The 19622-nt window shown below is 49.4% G+C and overlaps 1 protein-coding gene across 1 annotated transcript in view; it reads left to right on the top strand.

The window, feature by feature from the left end:
• Window positions 1-19622, top strand: part of ITSN1 (intersectin 1) — a 219550-nt gene that overhangs the window by 180659 nt on the left and 19269 nt on the right. The window contains exons 27-30 of the mRNA XM_061193965.1: window positions 6576-6697; window positions 8539-8645; window positions 14466-14649; window positions 16660-16758. Coding sequence (XP_061049948.1) covers window positions 6576-6697; window positions 8539-8645; window positions 14466-14649; window positions 16660-16758 — 512 coding nt within the window. The remainder of the gene's footprint in view (window positions 1-6575; window positions 6698-8538; window positions 8646-14465; window positions 14650-16659; window positions 16759-19622) is intronic.

The raw sequence follows: 19622 nt of genomic DNA, 5'->3' as shown, positions 1-19622 counted from the left end.
GAACCACCTGGAAGGTTTACAAGTCATGGACACCCGGGTTGCACCCGAGCCAGTCATATTCGATGGGTCTGCAGTACAGCAGGGACACCAGGCTTTTTAAAGGCTCCTAGGTGATTCCGACGTGCAGCCAAACTCGAGAGCCACGGCCCCCTCCATCCTCCACGCAGCTGCCACAGTGACCCTCCCAAAATACAGCCAGACCTTCCCTGGCTCCCCAACCAAAGACGAAAATCCAGACACCTAGCTACATCGTTCAGAGCCTCCTCGACTGTACTTCCCCACCTGTTAGGGGTGAGTTGTGTCCCCAAAATTCATATGTTGAAGCCCTTACCCTTATTCTTCATACCACAGAATATGACTGAATTTGGAGAAGGGGCTTTTAAAGAGGTCATTAAGATGAGGTCATCAGGGTGGGTCCTCATCCAATCTGACTGGTATCCTTACTAAGAAGAGGAGATTTGGGCACAAAGGGTCACCAGGGATGATCGCACAGAGAGGAAAGGTCATGTGAGGACACAGGGAGAAGATGGCCAGCCGAGGAGAGAGGCTTTAGAAGACACCAGACTTGCTGACACCTTGATTTTGGACTTCCAGCCTCCAGAACTGTGAGACAATACATTCTGTTGTCCAAGCCGCCCAGTCTGTGGAACTTTGTTACAACAGCCCGGCTGACTGATGCATCACCCTTCCACCAGGCGAGAGGCATAGTGATCAAGAGAAAGAACGCTGGGGTAGGATCCCCTCTGCCTTTTATTAACTGAGGCTCTGGCAAGTTACTTAACTTCTCTGTGCCTGTTTCCCTGTCTGTTCAATGGGGAATAACAGCAGTAGCTACCACATAGGATTACTGGGGAGGATTTTGTGAGTCCTTGAACGTACAGCGCTTGGAACCATGTGGCTCAGAGTAGCATCCGTGTTAACTTTCCTTTCTCCCTGGTACCCCAGCCTCTGCTTCCCTCTTCCTCACCTGCCTTCTGGCCCCACCACCCCACTCTTGCTGCCCTTTTCTCCAACTGCCCCTCTGCTCTGATCCCTAACTCCTACTCACCCACCCTGACATTTGCCTGAGGAAAGCCCAACTCAAATTCCTCCTCCTCTGGAAAATATTCCCAGATCCCTCTCATCAAAACTATGGCCTTGGGACTTCCCTGGTGGCGCAGTGGTTAAGAGTCCGCCTGCCAATGCAGGGGACACGGGTTCGAGCCCTGGTCCGGGAAGATCCCACGTGCTGCGGAGCAACTAAGCCTGTGCACCACAACTACTGAGCCTGCGCTCTAGAGCCCACGAGCCACAACTACTGAAGCCCACGCGCCTAGAGCCCGTGCTCTGCAACAAGAGAAGCCACTGCAATGAGAAGCCCGCGCACCACAAAGAAGAGTAGCCCCCGCTCACCTCAACTAGAGAAAGCCCGCACACAGCAACGAAGACCCAATGCAGCCAAAAATAAATAAACTTATTAAAAAAAAAAACTATGGCCTCCTTCCTCATACTGCGCTAGAAGTGTGTTTGTACTTCTAACACACCGATCTGCCTTGTGTACTCAAAAGATTTATTTACGGTGGCTAGTAAGGACCCCTAAAATACTGCAGGATAGAGCACATTGACAGCGGGAACTCAGAAAGAAAGAAAAACAAGGATGGTGACATAAACGGGGCCAGGAATGAGCTAACAAATGCAGACCATGGGGCACTTGATGCCACACCAGGAATTCCAACATCGGTTATAAAGCCATGAATGATATGCCTTTGATTTAAAAAAAAAATTACTAACATTCTTTTTGATGCAAAATTAAGAGATGATTTATCCCTGAGAGTAATTTGATTTTCGCCACTTCTCAACAGTCATTAAATTGCCCAGCAGCCCATGTAGCTGGATTCTCCTTCTTGGGAGACAATTAAGCTTATCTGGAAACCACATTGGCGCTTTTAAACTTCCGGGTTGTGACTGAGTGCAGCTGAGTAGAAGGCCCTGGTGAGTCCCCAGGACAGGCTGCAGAGGGATGCCTGGGCTCAGCTGGACATAGCTCAGGGGGTCTTTGGTGCCATCAGGTAGAATTTCCCCCACCTCTCACCACAGGCCTCCGTGCCCACTTGACATCTCTAGACCCCCATCAAAATCCAGTCTTAAGGATTTGCACCTCTGAGGTCTCAGGGATGGATGACAGGGTGCATGGTGTCCTCTACGAGGTGCCTGTGAATCGGCAAGGGCCAGAGTGTGCATGGGATGCCCCAGCCTCCAGCAGACTGAAGCTCCCGCAGGACAACCGTCCGTCCTGCTTCTTCATCAGTGAATCCCAGCATCAAGCACAGTTGTGGCCATAGCGGGCCACAGCTTAGAGAAGAGAGGGTTTAGACATCGGCTGCAGGGCAAGGACAAAGTGCTTTGACCACAGAACCTTCTTTTTGTCACATCCATTGTGGGCAATAAGGGCAACATGATTAGATTCATTTTCCCAGGAGAATCCAGTGTAGCCTTGAGGGAAGTGCGCCCACCTGGCAGGAGACACCAGGGCCATGAGGCTCCCATTTCCTACATTCAGGCCAACCCTGGAGAAGCCTTCTGTGTAGACGGGAGCTCCAGGAGCCCAGTTAACATGGATCCTGCTGACCCAGGGCCATTTAGCCAGAGGATTTGGACTGAATGTCCCCACAGACATTGGTAGATCCTTTCCCTTGAAGATGAAAAACCATTGCCCAAGCTTCCATACTGCTTCTCCCCCGTCCCTCTGGCATCACGGCCTCTGTAATCTACTTCCCACCTTATCTACTGTCTACTTCCACACTTATCTTCCATAGCATCTCTGCGTTTACCTGGCATGCTGGCCCACACATCCCCAACATAATGGCCCCATCCTCCCCGGCCATATAGAAGCCTGGCGCAAGGAGGACCAGGTCTCCATCAGGATGGAGAGCATCTAGTTTTCTGAGTTGCTGCATCCTCCACCATCGGCACAGCCCGCAGGCCCATTCTTTGTTGCTTGCTATTTTAAATTTAATTTTCATGTCCAGTCACCCCCAGGGCTGTGAGTTCCCTTGAGGACAAGGACATTACCTTGCTTATTTCTGTGTCTCTTGGACTTCGGGGGGAACGCAATGCATATTTATCGACCATCTCATTGTATATTTTGGCCCTTTCATAAGAGGAATGAAGCCTGTTTATTTGCTTTGCTCTGTGGCCAGCTTGCTGTGGGGCCTGGTTTGGTTTTAAAAATTATGGTCCCCGCTGGGAAAGGAAGTAGAATGATTGGGGTAGGGAGAGGGGGCTTTTTACCCTACATCTCGATACTTCGTGTCTTTTGAACTGTTTACAATAAGCATGTGTTTGTGCATTACTTTTGTAATAAAGCAATTTATTTAGATTATGCTGTTCCTATGAGCAATGTCCCACTGAGGGGACAAGATGATCTTTTGGGGTAAGATACTTTTCTGCAGTGCCCCAGACTCACATCCTTTCAGAGGGGCATCATGGCTCTCTCTGTGCTGTAAATGTGTCTAAGTATATGAAATTATATGGGACAGCACACAGATTAGGAATTTTACATGGGTTGTAATTGGGGATCATTTCTGACTGCCTGGAGTCATTTGCAATATTATTTCAGCTGCGAGAGGATTATAGTTAGTTATAAGAATCCCTCCATCACGCCGAGATGTCCACGAAATTTATTTGCTGCGCTTTGCCCTCTCATTTTTCACTGGGAAAGGAAGCCAGCAAAGCATGTTTATTCTGGTTCCCAAAGGAGAGAAAGACCACATCCCTCCACCCCTAAAGAAAACTCTCTATTTGAAAAGTCTTTTCCACTTACCCTGCTCTGAATAATGGAGTTTTTAAACTCTCTTGTTTTTCTAAATATTAAATTTTCAAAGGAAGGATATTTTTGAGTTCAAAGCACCTATTTCAAGTCTTTAATGGTTCTCTTGGTCTGGCATTCATCAGCAAGAATTTTTAAAACAGCATCCTATGGGTCAGTTCAGTAGCTGAAAAGACTGTTCCAAGCCAACATTGTTGGCACATAATGCTGAGACGAATCTCCCCACAAAATCTTTGCTGTTCTTTGGGTTCTGGGTCCTGGAGAGGCCATCTGGACCATCCCTCTGTCTCTAGGCAGGCTGGTTGGGGGGCCAGCACAGGGTGGGATTTGTTGGGGCAAGTAGCCTAGAGTCACACAGCACGGCCCCCCATGTTTCTCAGCCCACTGGGTGGATTGACCGAAGGCTGGAGCTGCCGGGAGTAGGACGCCATGCAGCCTTCTCATGCCCCCCACCCCCATGAGCAGGAGGCGGTCAGTTCACCCTGAACTGGCCTCAGCACTTGGGATTCTTGGACCAGTGACCCAAAATCCACCCTGGATCTGCTGTTGCTCTGGCTCTGAGCTTCTTCAAAACCACACTGTGTGAAACTTGAAGACTCAGAAGAATGAACTTCTGAAATCCAAAGCAAACCAGTTCCTGTCATCTTTCCTCAGTCGTTCTGTGTGTCTCTGGTCACGTGCACCATCCTTGCTGCAGAATTGTCAGTTTCTAGGAATGTCACCATTTCTCAGTGGGGTGCTATTGGCACTGGAGGTGGGCCATTCTCTGTCCTGTATATTGCAGGTCATCTAGCAGCCCTGGTTCAGCCCCCCAAATTCCAGCAGCCACCTCCAGTCATTATGACAACGAAGAATTCATTCTCAGCCTGGAGTTGGGAGGTGGTTGCAGTGCAACCCTCAACCTGGTGGGGAGCAATATCACCCTCAGTCTGCTGGGGGGGGCAGTACCGTCTTCAGCCTTTGGGGGGGGCAGTACCATCTTCAGCCTGTAGGGGGCAGTACCGTCTTCAGCCTGTAGGGGGGCAGTACCATCTTCAGCCTGTAGGGGGGCAGTACCGTCTTCAGCCTGTGGGGGGGGCAGTACCGTCTTCAGCCTGAGGGGGGGGCAGTACTGCCTTCAGCCTGTTGGGGGGGGCGGCATCACCCCCACCTACATCCAAGACACTTCCCAGTCTTCTTTACAAACCTGGTTTTGGTGATTAAACAAAGAACCCCTGATAAAAAGGACAGGGGTGAGGGGACCACTGACCTGGAAGAGGTAGGTCCAGACCTGCAGGAGGGGTACTCCCTAGAGCCGTGAGCTTCCCCGCCCCTCATTCCAGTGTGCCTGGGGCAGGGGACAGCCTCTGCCCGAACCCCGAGAGCATCCAAAGCAGACCAACCCCAAGTAACCGGCTAAGTGAGCAGAGGCCAGGGCGGGCGCCACCTGCTGTGCATGCCCCACCCCACGTCAGCAGAGCCTACTCCTTGTGGACCTGCAGCCAGAGCTGTGTCCGGCTGTCTGCACCTGGAGGAATTCCCTGTCCGCCTGTAGGTTCGCTGCTCAGCTCCCGTGGGTACAGGACAGCAGCCTGGTCCAGGAGAGTTTGCCCAGCAGCGTCTGGATGTGCCCCACCTCTGCCCTATCCCCGGGCCCGTCAGGAGCCTCAGCACAGCCATTTCATCCTCCAAAAACCAACCTCAGGATAAACATGTGCCCTCCTGTCGCTTGGATCCAACAGTAGTGATCTTGGGTAGAGCCCAGTCTCTGGGGTCAAAGTGTCAGGGTCCCATCTCAGCTTCTCCACCACCCAGCTGAGAGAGCTTGGGTGAGGCAACCTCTCTAAGCCTCAGTTTCCCTGTCTGTACAATGGAGATGATTTTAGTGTCTATATGAGCATTAAACACAACTGTCAGTGTTCAGCTCCTGGTACAGCACCTGGCATGGTGAGAGCCCTCAGGAAATGTCAGCCAGTTGTTACTAAGTCTACTCTGGTTTTTGTTTGTTTGTTTGTTTGTTTTCATTTGTTTTTAGGCCGCCCCGTGTGGCATGTGGGATCTTTGTTCCCCGACCAGGGATCGAACCCGTGCCCCCTGCATTGGGAGCACGGAGTCTTAACCACTGGACTGCCAGGGAAGTCCCCACTAAGTCTTCTCTCTTGACACTCTTTTAGTGGTTTTGCTGAAGCAGGAGTGTACGGCCTGTAATAGTTTCCTGAGGCTGCTGTAACAAATGACCGCAAACTGGGTGGGCTTAAAACAACAGAAATTTATTTTCTCAGAGTTCTGGAGGTGAGACGTCCAAAATCAAGGTTTGGGTAGGGCCATGTTCCTTTGCGGGCTTCAGGGGAGAATTATTGCATGCCTTTCCCTTAGCTTCTGATGCTGCCAGAAATCCCTGGCGTTCCTTGGCTTGTAGACACGTCACTCTAGTCTCTGCCTCTGTCGTCACGTGGCGTTCCCTTCTGTCTCTGTGTCATCTTCTTATAAGCACACCAGTCATATTGGACTAGGGCCCGCCCTAATTAAGTATGACTTCGTCTTAATTGGATTGCATCTGCAGAGACCCTATTTCCAAACAAGTCCCCTTCAGAGTTAGGACTTGAACATATCTTTTTAGGGGACAACAGGGATAGGACTTGAACATATCTTTTTAGGGGACAACACTGTCTAACTGGAGTGAGACCACAGGGCCTGGGGGCCACGAGGACCCTGGGGATCTTCCCCATGAAGCTGTACAGGCTTCCCCAGACCTGGACTCAATTGTCCCCATGGTTGTGTTTTGCAGGGTGTTCAGACTTACACCTCTTGGATATGTTGACCCCAACTGAGAGAAAGCGACAGGGATACATCCATGAGCTCATTGTCACAGAGGAGAACTATGTGAATGACCTGCAGCTGGTCACAGAGGTAAGGGCAGCTGGGGGTGCTGGGGCGGGGTGGGGGACACTGGCAGAGGGTGGGGAAGGCAGGGACTCTGTCAAGGAGGGCTGGGTCCTGATTCCCAGTGTGAGAAGCTTTCCGAGGTATGGGAGCATCTGGACAGTACATCACAGAGGAGAGTCTTACCCAAGAGAAGATGCTTAATTCTCATCCGTGGCCACGGACTCACAATTCTCATCTGTGAGTCCTACCCACAGAGGGGCAGAGGCCCTTCAAGCCAGGGATAGATGAGCCCGTGAGGAGTGCATGGGAGGGGACACACGGGCTGTGAGCTGGGAGTCTGGGCTTGACTCAGAGAACTTGCAGCTCAGCCACCAACTAATTGATGCTGTAGAGCATCATCTCCCTGGCCCTCAGCGGTGACATCTGAAAGTGGCAGTCATCTGGCTGATATCTTGGTTATTTCTCATGCTACATATTACCCCCCAGAAAAATCTGTTGCAGAGAATGAAGATGTTTCCTCCTGGGGCCCCGTGCACACCCCCCCCTCCCCCGTCCTGGACGATGTCTCATTTTGGCTCTCCTTCCAGGGAGCTGTTGAAGGGCCTTGTCTGCCTGGTCCAGAAGGGTGGGGAGGTGGAGAGTTGGGAAGTTCTGCTTTTCAGGAAGCCTTTGGTCCATACGCATGGGAGGTTACCATATTAGGAAACGGGTTTGCAGAGCTGGACGTCGGGGTCACCCTACAGTTTGAAAAGTACCGTGATCGTTTGGGAACCCCCGTACCCCAACTACTGAGAAACCATCTCCTCTGATAGTCTTATCGACCCGGAAAGACATTGTTCGGTGACCCAGTGTTGATGAGTACAGGTTGCAGGATGAGTTGATGGCCCCCAAGGCCATCATTAATGCTTAGGGAGCATTGGTATGAAAAGGTGTCCCTTTCTCAAGACACGTGACTGTCACTAAATATACAGTCTTGGACGTCTAGGCCGTGAGTGTCACCCTCTTAGATATGGTACGTTGTGCAGTGGCCTGGGATATGCCAGGTTCAACATTGGCTTAAAGACTCATGAAGGGTAGGGCTCCCAGGGATCAGCCTCAGCCCAGCCAAGTTTATTTCAAAGACAGGCTGTCCCGGTCCCTAAGGTACCTTCCAGCGAGTGGCCTGCCTGCAATGGTAGCTATGACCTCTTTCTAGGCAGGGGCTCACCACGTGGGGCTCAGCCAAGACCTGTGGTCTACTGTGAGCTGCCCACCCACGCGGAGCTTGGGCAGGCTCCTGAATTTCCCGGAGCCCAGGAGAGGGGCCGCGCCCACCTGGTACCAGGCCTTCACTCGCTGGCTCTGTCCCAGGCCCAGCCCAGGCTGCGGGCAGAGCAGTGGAGTCCGTCCTGTCCCCAGGCTGCTGGTTGGGGGCCCGACTGCCGGGGCTGCTCCCCTGGACTTCCTGAGGCTTGTCTGTGCAGCCGATGCTGGGGGCAGGAATGCGGGAGTCCCCCCCCCCAACCCCGTGCATCTCTCGGCCCTCCATTTCCCCCCTGTGCCCAATTCCTCACCGTGGCAGGTGAGAGCTTGAGTGCCTTTGTCCAGACCCCCGGCTGAGTCCTGGCGGAGTTAAGGCCTGTCCTCCAGAGTTTAGTGGGCCTCCTTGTAAAACAGTGTAGACCTGATGGGAACCCACCACCCCCCATACCCCCCGGCAGAGGGAGGGCCACCTGCTTCAGAAACTCTGCAGCTTCTGGGCCTCCCAGCCAAAGCTGCAGATGCCTCGGCCCTTCCCGTGGCTCTGAACACATCGGTGTGTGCGTGCGTTTGAGTTTGAAGCTAACTGTTTGCTTTCTGAACTGCTTCGTTTTCTGCATCTGTAGATCTTTCAGAAACCCCTGATGGAGTCTGAGCTGCTGACAGAAAAAGAGGGTGCTATGATTTTTGTTAACTGGAAGGACCTGATTATGTGTAATATCAAACTGCTGAAGTAAGCCTCTCCTCTAATCCCCAGCCTGGCTTCGCCCTCGCACACCGGCCCTGCTACGTGGCTTCGTCCGTGTGTCCCCTCCGTGCATGCCGCCCTGTGTTTCTTTCTGCCTCTCTTCCTCATTTCCACTCACAAGAACCATCGCTCTTTCTTGCCCTGATGCTTTCTGGAAACACACCCCCAATTTTTCACTGGGGAGAATGGATTGCTCAGGCATCCCGGTTCCTGCTTTTACCGTGGTTCTAGAATGAACAGAGCTGGGCCAATTCTGGCTCCTAATCGCTGGCCAGCTCCATCCAGGGTGGGGGGCAGCCCCCCCATGCCTCAGACCCTGGTTCCATTGGGGGAATGTTGGTCTCTTGAGACTTTCTTGGCTCCTGAAGATGGGAAACGATGGGACCGCTCATGGCCACGGTCAGCGGCAGTTCTCAGGATAGGCCTCTGAGAAGCTGGCCTGGAGCAGTTGCTATTTTATTCCTGTTTTAATTCTCGGAGGCAGCTGCAGGGCCAGGGAGAAACACTGGGCCAGGAGTCTGGAGACCTGGGCTTGGAGCCCAAATTACTGCCCTTCCTCAGTTTCCCCACCGGTAAAAGGAAGGGATTGGATTACATCATCACAAAAGTCCTTTCCAGTTCTTAAAAAAACTTCCAAATCTGTGTCCACCAGGCCCTCGGTATAACATCATTTGCTAGAAAACAGATGAAGTCCGTGGTGATCCTGGGGGCCAGGAGGAAGCACAGGCCCTGGGAACTGGTGTCCATTCTAGATCTCTAGGTTCATGTAATTGGGAAGCAGCTATTTCCTGAATGTGGTCCCTGGGATTTTATGAAGTGATTTCAGGTCCCCACTTTCTTGAGTGTGTTTGGGAGTAGATGAAGGGATGGACAGAGAGGTGCAGAGAGGCGGATGTGAAGAAAAACTATAACGTCTTCTGTCTCTATGTTCTAGAAGACGTTAATCAAACATGATGGCATGGGGGTGGCTTGGAGAAAGTATTTCCATTACCCCCCTTGAAAAGCATACTGTAGAGGTTTCTAGCGTAGGTCTGGGTCAGACTCTTGGGCTCACACCCTGCTGTTGCCTACCTGCTTTGAGCAAGTCACCTATGCTCCCTGGGCCTCAGTGTCCTCGTCTGTAAAATGGGGGTGATAATAGTACCTACCACGTACGGTTCTCCTTAGGGAGCATTTAGACAGCGAGTGCCTGGTCCCTAGTAAGTGCTGGGCTTGGGCCCCAGGGTGGGCTGAGCACCCACTCTTGCCTTGGAGAGAGGCTGCCTTGTCACTTGGGGCAGGTGGGCTAGTTAACCCCTGAACCTACAAGTACTAAACCTAAAGTGTTGGAGACAAGTTGTTTTGAAATAGACGAAAAGGTTTTCTGTTGAAAATATACCTACAAGTTAACACCTCTTTCCTTGGGCAGCTGCGTGGGGGTGGGGAGGCGGGCGATGTGTCTGATGTTGCCGAGTGACACCCCTCCCCAACCCTCCCAGCATCGGCGCTCCCCATGCCTTTCTGTTGTCTCTGTACTTTTAACCCTCCGTCCTGCTCCTGTCAGGAAAGCAGAAGCCCCTTTCTTGAGCTCTGTCAGGACCAGGCCTGCGTGCTCCTTCCTCCCATTAGCGCTAATGGGCTCCACAGCCCTGGAGGTAGGAATTGAGAATGCTCTTGCAACCGTGGAAACAAGGCTCAGAGAGGTTGAGTGAGTTGTCCAAAGTCACACAGAAGGCGATCAGGGTGCCCCGGACTGCTCTGTGGACAACGCCCAGGGTCCCACTAGGGGTTCCACCCTGTCCTGCCCTCGATGGAAAGAAGGTGAGACCACGAGGCAGACGTCTCGAGTTTTCATCTGGGCTCCAGCGCCTTCTAACTCGTTTTGGGCAGTTACCTCGGGCAGATAACGCCCCACCCCTTTGTTTTAGAACTTGTAAAATTGCAGTCAGGGCGCCTGCCCTGTCTAGCATGCAGGGTTATCCCAAGGAGCAAAGAGGTCAGGTGTACAGCTGGCACCCTGTCAATCATGGCACCAACAGGCACAGACACCCCCTCTCCCATCACAGGTATGATCTGCGCCTTCCTCTGATGACCTGATTGGTTAGTTTGGCTAATCTTTTCGTTTTCCAGATAAAATACTTGTATTTAGCAGGAGCTTTCTGGGGACCTGATTTCTTTCTTCCTTTCTTTTCTTTTTTTTTCCTTTTCAACATCTTATTATGAAAATTTTCAAACATACCAGAAAAAATTGGACGAATTTTATGGTGAGCGCCCATATTGTAGATTATACAATTTTGCTGCATAGACTTAATTTCTTTGTGCAAAGGACTAATCCCAATGATGGGAAGATTTAGAACTCCTGGCAGGATGGAAGAAGATGAAGAGAATTTAAGGCAGCTCTCCCTGGAAGGCCGCAGTGGGCAGCCACATATCTGTCACTCCTGATCCAAGGGCCAGTGACTCCTTGTACTTAGAGGGGGGACATAGGATTTACCAAACAGATAAATAAGAAACAAATAAAATGAACATAAAAGGGAGCTACCTGGGGCACACAGACTTCCTACTAATGCTGCCTCTGGTTGGGGGTTAAAATGGATGGTTGGCTCTCTTACCTGGGAGCAGAGAGCTGAGAAGTTTGCCTTCAATGAGCAGAGTAGGGAAGAAGAATCTAGAACATTTTAAAGTTAAGTGGTAGGTGCAGGCCCCTAGGGGTGGCTGTTAGAAGTGATAGCAGGAGGGATGCAGAAGGGAGATAGGGTGTGTAGAACCAGGTACTGCAGCTGTGGTTTTTTTTTTTTTAATTTTTATTTATTTATTTATTTATTTATGGCTGTGTTGGGTCTTCGTTTCTGTGCGAGGGCTTTCTCTAGTTGCGGCGAGCGGGGGCCACTCTTCATTGCGGTGCGCGGGCCTCTCACTATCGCGGCCTCTCTTGTTGCGGAGCACAGGCTCCAGACGCGCAGGCTCAGTAATTGTGGCTCACGGGCCCAGCTGCTCCGCGGCATGTGGGATCTTCCCAGACCAGGGCTCGAACCCGTGTCCCCTGCATTGGCAGGCAGATTCTCAACCACTGCGCCACCAGGGAAGCCCTGCAGCTGTGTTTTTAATCAAGATCCTTTCCTGCCTCCTTGCTTGAAAAATAAATAAATAAATAAATAAATGAAAGAGCTTCTCCCCCCCCCCAAAAAAAGTTTTTCTTAAATATTAAGTATTCAGTTTTCTTTTTAACTTAAGAAGAATAGGCATGATTTTATTTTAGGCAGAAAAACAGAGAAAAATAAAAAGTAAAAAAGGTACCTTGGGGGGTAAAAACAGGATGGGGAGAAGGAAGGAAGGGGCTTTGGGTGGGAGTGGGCAGGGTGAGAGGAAAGGAGGGAGAGGCTTGAGGAAATGAAGAGGAAGGACAGAAGGGAAGGGAAGAGCAGAGGGGCCGTGGAAGCCCCCCTTGGTGGGATGGCAGGAGCTGCTTCTGGAGCGAGGACAGGCCCCAGCAGCTTGAGGGGAGGCGGGGCTGGGCACGGTGCTCGTCCCCCCATGCGGTGCTTACAGACTGTGGGCTCTGGAGACCAGGGCTTCCTGCAACCCATGAGCTGTGTGACTCTGGTCAAGTCACTCGATTTCTGCATGCCTTGGTTTCCCCAACTGTCAATAGGGATAATAAGTCATATAGGTTAAAAAAAAATTGTTTGACACATAGGACACATTCATAAATGCCAGCTCTCTTGACCATCCCCTTGATCTGCGAACTTCAGAGGGCTACTCATTCGTTCAGCAAATGTCAAGCTCTCTGATGTGTTCATTAGCTGACTGATTACTGTCGCAGTTCAAGACCTTGCATCCATAGACCTTTATGTGAGATTACAGATCAGCTCACCAAAGGGCGGGGCTGAGGCTGCAGCAGTGGAGTCACGTGATCCCTGAGCCTGGTGACGCGCCCTGTTTCAACCCACTCAAACCCAGTCCTCAAAAGCCTTGCCTGTGCAGTAGAACATCCCAGAAGGCGACTCACAGTTCAACCTAACAGGTGCCTGGTCCATAGCAGGGGCCTGATTTTAGGTCTGTCTCCCAGTTGGACAACTCAGGTCTCTAAGCGTGGGCCTCCAGAACCCAGGAACTGGCTTAACTTCCTCAAGACAGTGATGATCTGCGTGTGATCTTTTTTCTTTTCCCTTTTTCTTCTCTCCCCATCATTAAAAAAAAAAAAAATAGGAAGGGGGCAGGTGAAAGTACTCTTATTCCCTTGCAGAAAGATTGTGTTGCTCCTCATTGGAAAATCATGGAATGATGGAATTTCTTCCCATTTCCGTCCATAGCAAGTTTGTAACATGGTTATTCAGCACTCTCATCCCCCAGCATTGGTAGTGACATAACCCTTGAGCAAATTTCTACACACTGGGAGATATCTCACACCAACCCCCCAATGAGCAGTGGCCACCTGGCCATCCTGAAGGTGCCAACCTGCCACTCCTCACACCCCAGGCAGCCAGCGCTGACCAGCACCTCTCCCCAAAAGGGCACCTGCTTGAGGGGGAATGGCTCATTGTTTGGACCACATAGCACACTGTCCCTAAAGTTTTTCTCCTTGGCTTGTTGCCCAGTCCAAAGATTTTTTTTTTCTTTAACCAAAAACGTAGGAGAAAGAAAATAAAGTGATCTGAAGTTTTTAATACTAAGATTGCAGAGCCTCCTTGGAATTACATAGCCCTACCCATGACCTTGAAAGCAACCAGAGGAATTCATAGTAACATCCTCCCAGCCTTTTGTAAAAATCCCATATCATACCATTCTGTTCCTTCCATCCATCCATCCATCCATCCATCCATCCATCCATCCAGCCTTCCAGCCATCCAGCCATCCAGCCATCCAGCCATCCAGCCATCATCCATAATCACTAGGGTAGGCAGAACACACCCATGGCCTCATATGTCGAGGTCCTGCCCTTATAGTACATTGCTATCCTTGCTGCGTAAAAGCTCGGTGCCACGCCCTTCTTACAGATGCTGGGTTAGGAGTTGACGTGCGAGTTAGAAGGGTGGGATGCACAGTCCTGATGTTATGGTCCTGAGCACTCAGAATGCAGCTGGACTCCTGAGCAAACACTTTCCAGTCCCTCTGGTCCCTTCTCAGCTTCCAGGATATAAATTGTTTGAGTCTATGGCCCATTATCACATGAATAGGCTTCTCTCTTCAGAACTCCTCTTAATCCAGTCAACTTCATATTAGCCACAGCGATGAAGCAGTGAACCAGAGAATGGCACAGATTGTTCCGACAATCATTTATACCTGGCTTTCGTGAACATAATGGGATTATTTTTCTGTGGCAGTTGATTTACCATCTTGATTATGTTTTGTTTGGTCTGAAATTGAGCCTCCATGGCCCCTGGCAACAGCAGCTTCCCTTGGGCAGCACTGGCCCCGGAAACAGGTTCAGTGTTGGGGCCATACCAGCCTGGACAGATCATCCATAAAGTCAGACATCCACCCAGGGATCCTGTCTGAGTTATTCAAGAAAGGGATTCCATATATTTCTACAAGAAAACATTGTCTTTTATGCTGACTTGTTCAGCAAAGTTTTTTGTTTTTTTTTTAAAGTTTTTCTTCCTAAGAGCCAGCAAACAGCCTTCATGTCAAAGAAAAATGCCCCAGTGATACCTCTTTGTAGCACTAGACTCATTTCTTTTTCTGTTCCTTGTCTGCCACATAGATGCTTTAGTGGCCCTGGGTTTGTGCCCCTCACACACATCCCATTTCTGTACCACCTAGAAGTGTGCTGTGTACCCATCAGAGAGCGTGAAGGGGGCGCTCACTTCTCGTGTTTCTGTGCAGAGCGCTGAGAGTTCGCAAGAAGATGTCTGGGGAGAAGATGCCTGTGAAGATGATCGGGGACATCCTGACCGCCCAGCTGCCACACATGCAACCCTACATCCGCTTCTGCAGCTGCCAGCTCAACGGGGCTGCCTTGATCCAGCAGAAGACAGATGAGGCCCCCGACTTCAAGGAGTTTGTCAAAGTAAGGAGCCCAGGCTGAGCTGAGTCTCTGCCCCCGCCGAGTGGCCATCTTCCAGCGGCTGGGAGTGTGAGGGGCTGATTCACACATTTACTGAAGGCCAACAAGGGTGAGGTCTCGGCTGAACAGTAGGGGCTGCCCCTCGCTGGCGGGTGGCTGGGACCAAGGGGGTGGGCTTGGAGAGGAGGGACCAGCGCTGGCCTAGAAGCTCTGCCTTGGCCAGGTGTGAGTGGTGTTATCTGAATACAGGTTTAAATCCTCCATCTCATTTTTAGGCCTAGGAGGGCTGGTGGGTCTCAGGTTTCCTATTCTGTTTAATCTGAGCATCCTCAGTTCTTTGCTGCTCTCTGCCCTTCACCTGCAAAGGGAATGGCCGGCAATCCCAATGGACCCTTTGTTTTTTTCCCAATTGGTTCTTTTTGATGGGCTCAAGATCTAGGAAGCCCATGGGGGTGAGTGTGGGATGCCAGGACCTCTGCCTTGGAGGATAACAAGGGTCTGGAGAGCCATGTGCCCACCAAGGGACATTGTGGGGAAGTGGGCCCCATGCTGCTGGAGGCCCCAGGCTTTGGGTCTGCTGCCCTTTCCTGGGGTGGGTCCCTGCTGGCCAGGCCAGCCCATGCAATCAGCCCCAACCTCTCCCAGAGGGGAAGAAAAAAGAGAATAAAATAACTTCTGCTAAACAGGCACATTTTGATGAACGGACAGCAAAATAATCATACTAATGACAGGCTTATCTTTGCACCTCCTGCATTTTGGGGGCAGGCCTTTCCCACTCCCCCCAGTAACCATGTTTGTGGAGTCATCATTGGGAGGGGAAGATGCCGTCTCTTCTCGGCCGTAGCATCAGATGTTCTTGTTCTTTCTTTCTCGCCCTGTTTCTCAATATTAAATGCTCTGATTTTCTACCCAATGAGTGGGGTATCTAAGAGGAGAAACACTGCTATGAAGTAGGCCTAGGATGGGCTAGAGACTGGAGAGCAGATACTGGGCTGCCAGGTGCCACGGGCCACCTGGGGTTCCAGCCAAGGGCCGGGTCCTCCCTGGGTGCAGGCAGGATGAGTTCATCACTGGATGTACTTGAACTTGAGGGAAATGCTGACACCAGCCCAGGAGGGGCCTTGTTGCCCCTCCCCTTCTCACCCCTCCCCTCATCCCCTCTCCCTGCCTCATTCCTGCGGGACTTTGACATGCCTTTGCCAGCTGCAAAGTGTTCCTGGAATGATGGTGTCCACGGCTGGAGCAGGTTCAGGCACTGACAGGTCCCAGGGCTTGGGACCCAGGTCATGGCATTAAACCTGTTCCTAAGACATTAAACCTGACCAGAACCTTTGAGAGCTGTCACCATATAACCCCTGTGATTTGTAGATGGGGTCATCTTTGGAGGTAAAAGGACTCTTGTCCTCCAGTCAAGTTGACAAACGTGGTGGAAGGAAAGAGGCAGGGAGTCCAGGGTGGAGACAACCACAGCCCCTGGGACTGGGGGCCTGACCCTCATGTCTCAGCTTCACCATCCCTACCCTGCTGGGGCTCCCACCAGCGGGTACAGGCTTCACCCAAAACAGACAGTGAGATCCGGCCAGGCCCTTCCAGCATCTCTGGGACTTAAGGGGGATTTTTGTTCTGACCCTGTAGTCTTGTGACTCTCCTTGCTCCTGGGAATGTTATAAAGTTTTGGTAGGTATCCAGAGGAAATATTCTCTGTAAAGCCAGAATCTCATCTTTGGAATTAAGAAACCACATATCCCATGGAAGGTCCACTGGATCTGGGGAGCAGGGGTCAACCCTGCAGCTGAGTCACATCCAAGGTAGATTCCCACTCTCCATCTGGAACGTGCCTCCTCCTGGCCTGGGGATAACCAGCCCGGCTCTTCCAGCTCTGGGCTCCTCAGCTGTCATCCAGATAAATGAGACAATGTGATGGGTGGGGAGTCCTGAATAACATCGATGTTGATGTCACTGACCAGATTTTGCAAACTTCTTAAGTACATTTTAAAAAATCTCTTATTTCAGAGACTGGCCATGGACCCTCGCTGTAAGGGAATGCCACTCTCTAGTTTTATACTGAAGCCTATGCAACGGGTAACGAGATACCCACTGATCATTAAAAATGTAAGTAGCTGTCTTGCCTTTTCGAGTAGAGGAATGCTTTCCCAGCAGGTCAGGGATCTGGGGCCATGGGCAGGTTCCCCAGCCAACACACCTGGTATCTATTGTGTAGAAATCTTATACCAACAGGCTGCAGGACACATCTGCTTGGTAACTCAGAAAGAAAAGCTGGCTTATCGTGAAAAGAGCTAATAATACACAGCCTTCAGCTGTGCAGCCAAGTGGCCTCCACCTTAGAAGTCGGAACATGAGAGCTCAGTTCTTTTCCTAATACAGGCAGAGTGTCTTTAGGCCTTGGTTTTCCTAGTAAGAAAGAGAGAAAGAAATATAGTTTCCACCACTCGTCTTCAGAAAGCCATTGTGAGATACTCTATGTTGATATTAGATGATTGTTTTTCTCCTGTCATTTTAAGAAAGCCAATACCAAAGAAAAGAAAAAAACATTAGGGTTTCAGCGTGCCCATCTGTAAAGTGAGTGAGCAGACTTAGACATCCTCTGAGCCTGTGATTCTATAACCACAGGGAGGAAAGCTCCTGGAGAGAGGTTTTAGATCTGGTTCCTTTCAATGGAGAATTTAGAAACCCAGATCTAGACACTGGTGTGCTCACTGATACTGGGGTGTTTTTGCCTTTTGACTCTCTCAGTGGCCGAGCCAGGCAATATACGTATGTGTATATATTCATACCCACATATTAACATAAGTGTGCTAACATATTTATCTCAAGATTTATATATATTATAGTATGTATTAAAACCCATGAGTTCACACCAATACTTCCTGTTCTAATCTAGTATCATGGAATTTATTCTAGCCTTTCCCCTTTCTCTCTATATAACTCCCTTCTCCATGAGAAGCCTGGCTCTCATTATCCTCAATAGATTTACTTATTTGCTGAATCCCCTTATATGTAACAAATTTCCCTCTCATATAAGCCAGTTCCTCAGTCCATCCCCAGTTTGACCCCACAAAATACACTGTGGCCACATTGGTTGAGGTAAAGAATTAGTTTTGAAAGAAGCTTTCAATCTACTGTTTCCTTTTCTCCAACTTGACAGTTACTATTAAACTAACTCTACACCTTTCTTTACTTCCCCCAATATTTAGTTGGGAATTGAAGTTGGAAACAAGATTTTTAAGTTCTAGAGGCTTCCCTGGTGGTCCAGTGGCTAAGACTCCACACTCCCAGTGCAAGGGGCCCAGGTTCGATCCCTGGTCAGGGAACTAGAGCCCACAGGCTGCAGCAAAGATCCTGCATGCTGCAACTAAGACCTGGAGCAGCCAAATAAATAAAATAAATATTTTTAAAAAATAAAATAAAATAGGTGTTCTAGATCTAGCTAATGGGGAGAAAAACAAAAACAGGAAAAGAACTGAGAGGCATAAATATTAAAAAAGAAAAAGCAAATTATCATTCTTTGCAGAAACATGATTGCTACCCTAGAGAACCCAAAAGAATGAACTGAAAACTAGCAAAACTAAGAAAAGAATTTTTAAAGGGGGCCAGTTATAAGAAACATATGGAAAACTGTAAAAATACTAAGATTAGATATTCTTTATAATACTGAGGTGGAGAAATTCTTAGCATGGCACCAAAGACAGAACTTTAAAGAATTTAGATTTGTAGCAACTTGAAAAAAAATTTTTTTCCTCTGGGAGAAACCTAGATGTTCATTAAGGACAGTAGTTAAATAAAGTGTTGAGTCTATACTATGAAAGAGACTTTTTTGTATTAGCTGGAATGATATCTAGAAAATGCTGTTAAGTTAAAACAAAACAAAACAAACAAACAAAACCCAAAAACAACCTTTCACAAGCAATCCTACAGTATGGTCCATTTTGCAAAACCAAGGAAAAACTCTGTGTGACTGTTAAATGTATGTGGAACATCTGAAGGGAACTAAAGGGATGCCCTTAAGCCTGGGCACAGTTACCTCTGAGGCAGGAGAGCAAAGGGGATAGAGCACAGTTGTTATCTATACTTCTGTGTTGTTTGAATCGTGCATATCAAGAATGTGCTAATATTATTTGAATAAACATTTTTCTTAAAAAATTTTGTGTAACCGAATATAATGAACAAGATTAAAAGACAAATGAAAGATATAAGCTGAGTAAACAGATTTTAACTGTATATAAGAAGATACTGAAATATACATGGATTATCTATCTATAATATCTATCTATCTATCTATCGATCTATCTATCTATCTATCTATCTATCTATATATCTATCTCTCTGTCATCTCAAGCACTCTTATAACTCAGAAAGAAAAAGACAAATACCCTAATAGAAAAATAGGTAAGGGGCTTCCCTGGTGGCACAGTGGTTGAGAATCTGCCTGCCAATGCAGGGGACATGGGTTCGAGCCCTGGTCTGGGAAGATCCCACATGCCACGGAGCAACTGGGCCCGTGAGCCACAACTACTGAGCCTGCGCGTCTGGAGCCTGTGCTCCGCAACAAGAGAGGCCGCGATAGTGAGAGGCCCGCACCGCGATGAAGAGTGGCCCCCGCTTGCTGCAACTAGAGAAAGCCCTCGCACAGAAACAAAGACCCAACACAGCCAAAAATAAATAAAAATAAATTAAAAAAAAAAAAGACCTAAAGAAGAAATACATGGCGAATATCTTTCTAAAAAAAAAAAAGAAAAATAAGTAAAATATACAACTAGACATTTCTGAGAGGAGTGTAGAATAGCGGTAAAGAACATGTTGTCATCTTGAATGAGGTGTCGTGCAGAAGTCTGCTGTGGAATCTGTGATCTGACGTGTTAGGCACAAAGCCTCTGCACACGACCCCCTATAAGCACGTGAAACTGGAGTGAGAAGAAGAGTCACAACTATTGCCCTTGAGCTGAGGTGTCACTGTC

The sequence above is a fragment of the Eubalaena glacialis genome, chromosome 6 (genome assembly GCF_028564815.1).
Source record: "Eubalaena glacialis isolate mEubGla1 chromosome 6, mEubGla1.1.hap2.+ XY, whole genome shotgun sequence".
Lineage (NCBI taxonomy): Eukaryota > Metazoa > Chordata > Mammalia > Artiodactyla > Balaenidae > Eubalaena > Eubalaena glacialis.
This window is presented reverse-complemented; position numbering and strand designations above follow the sequence as displayed.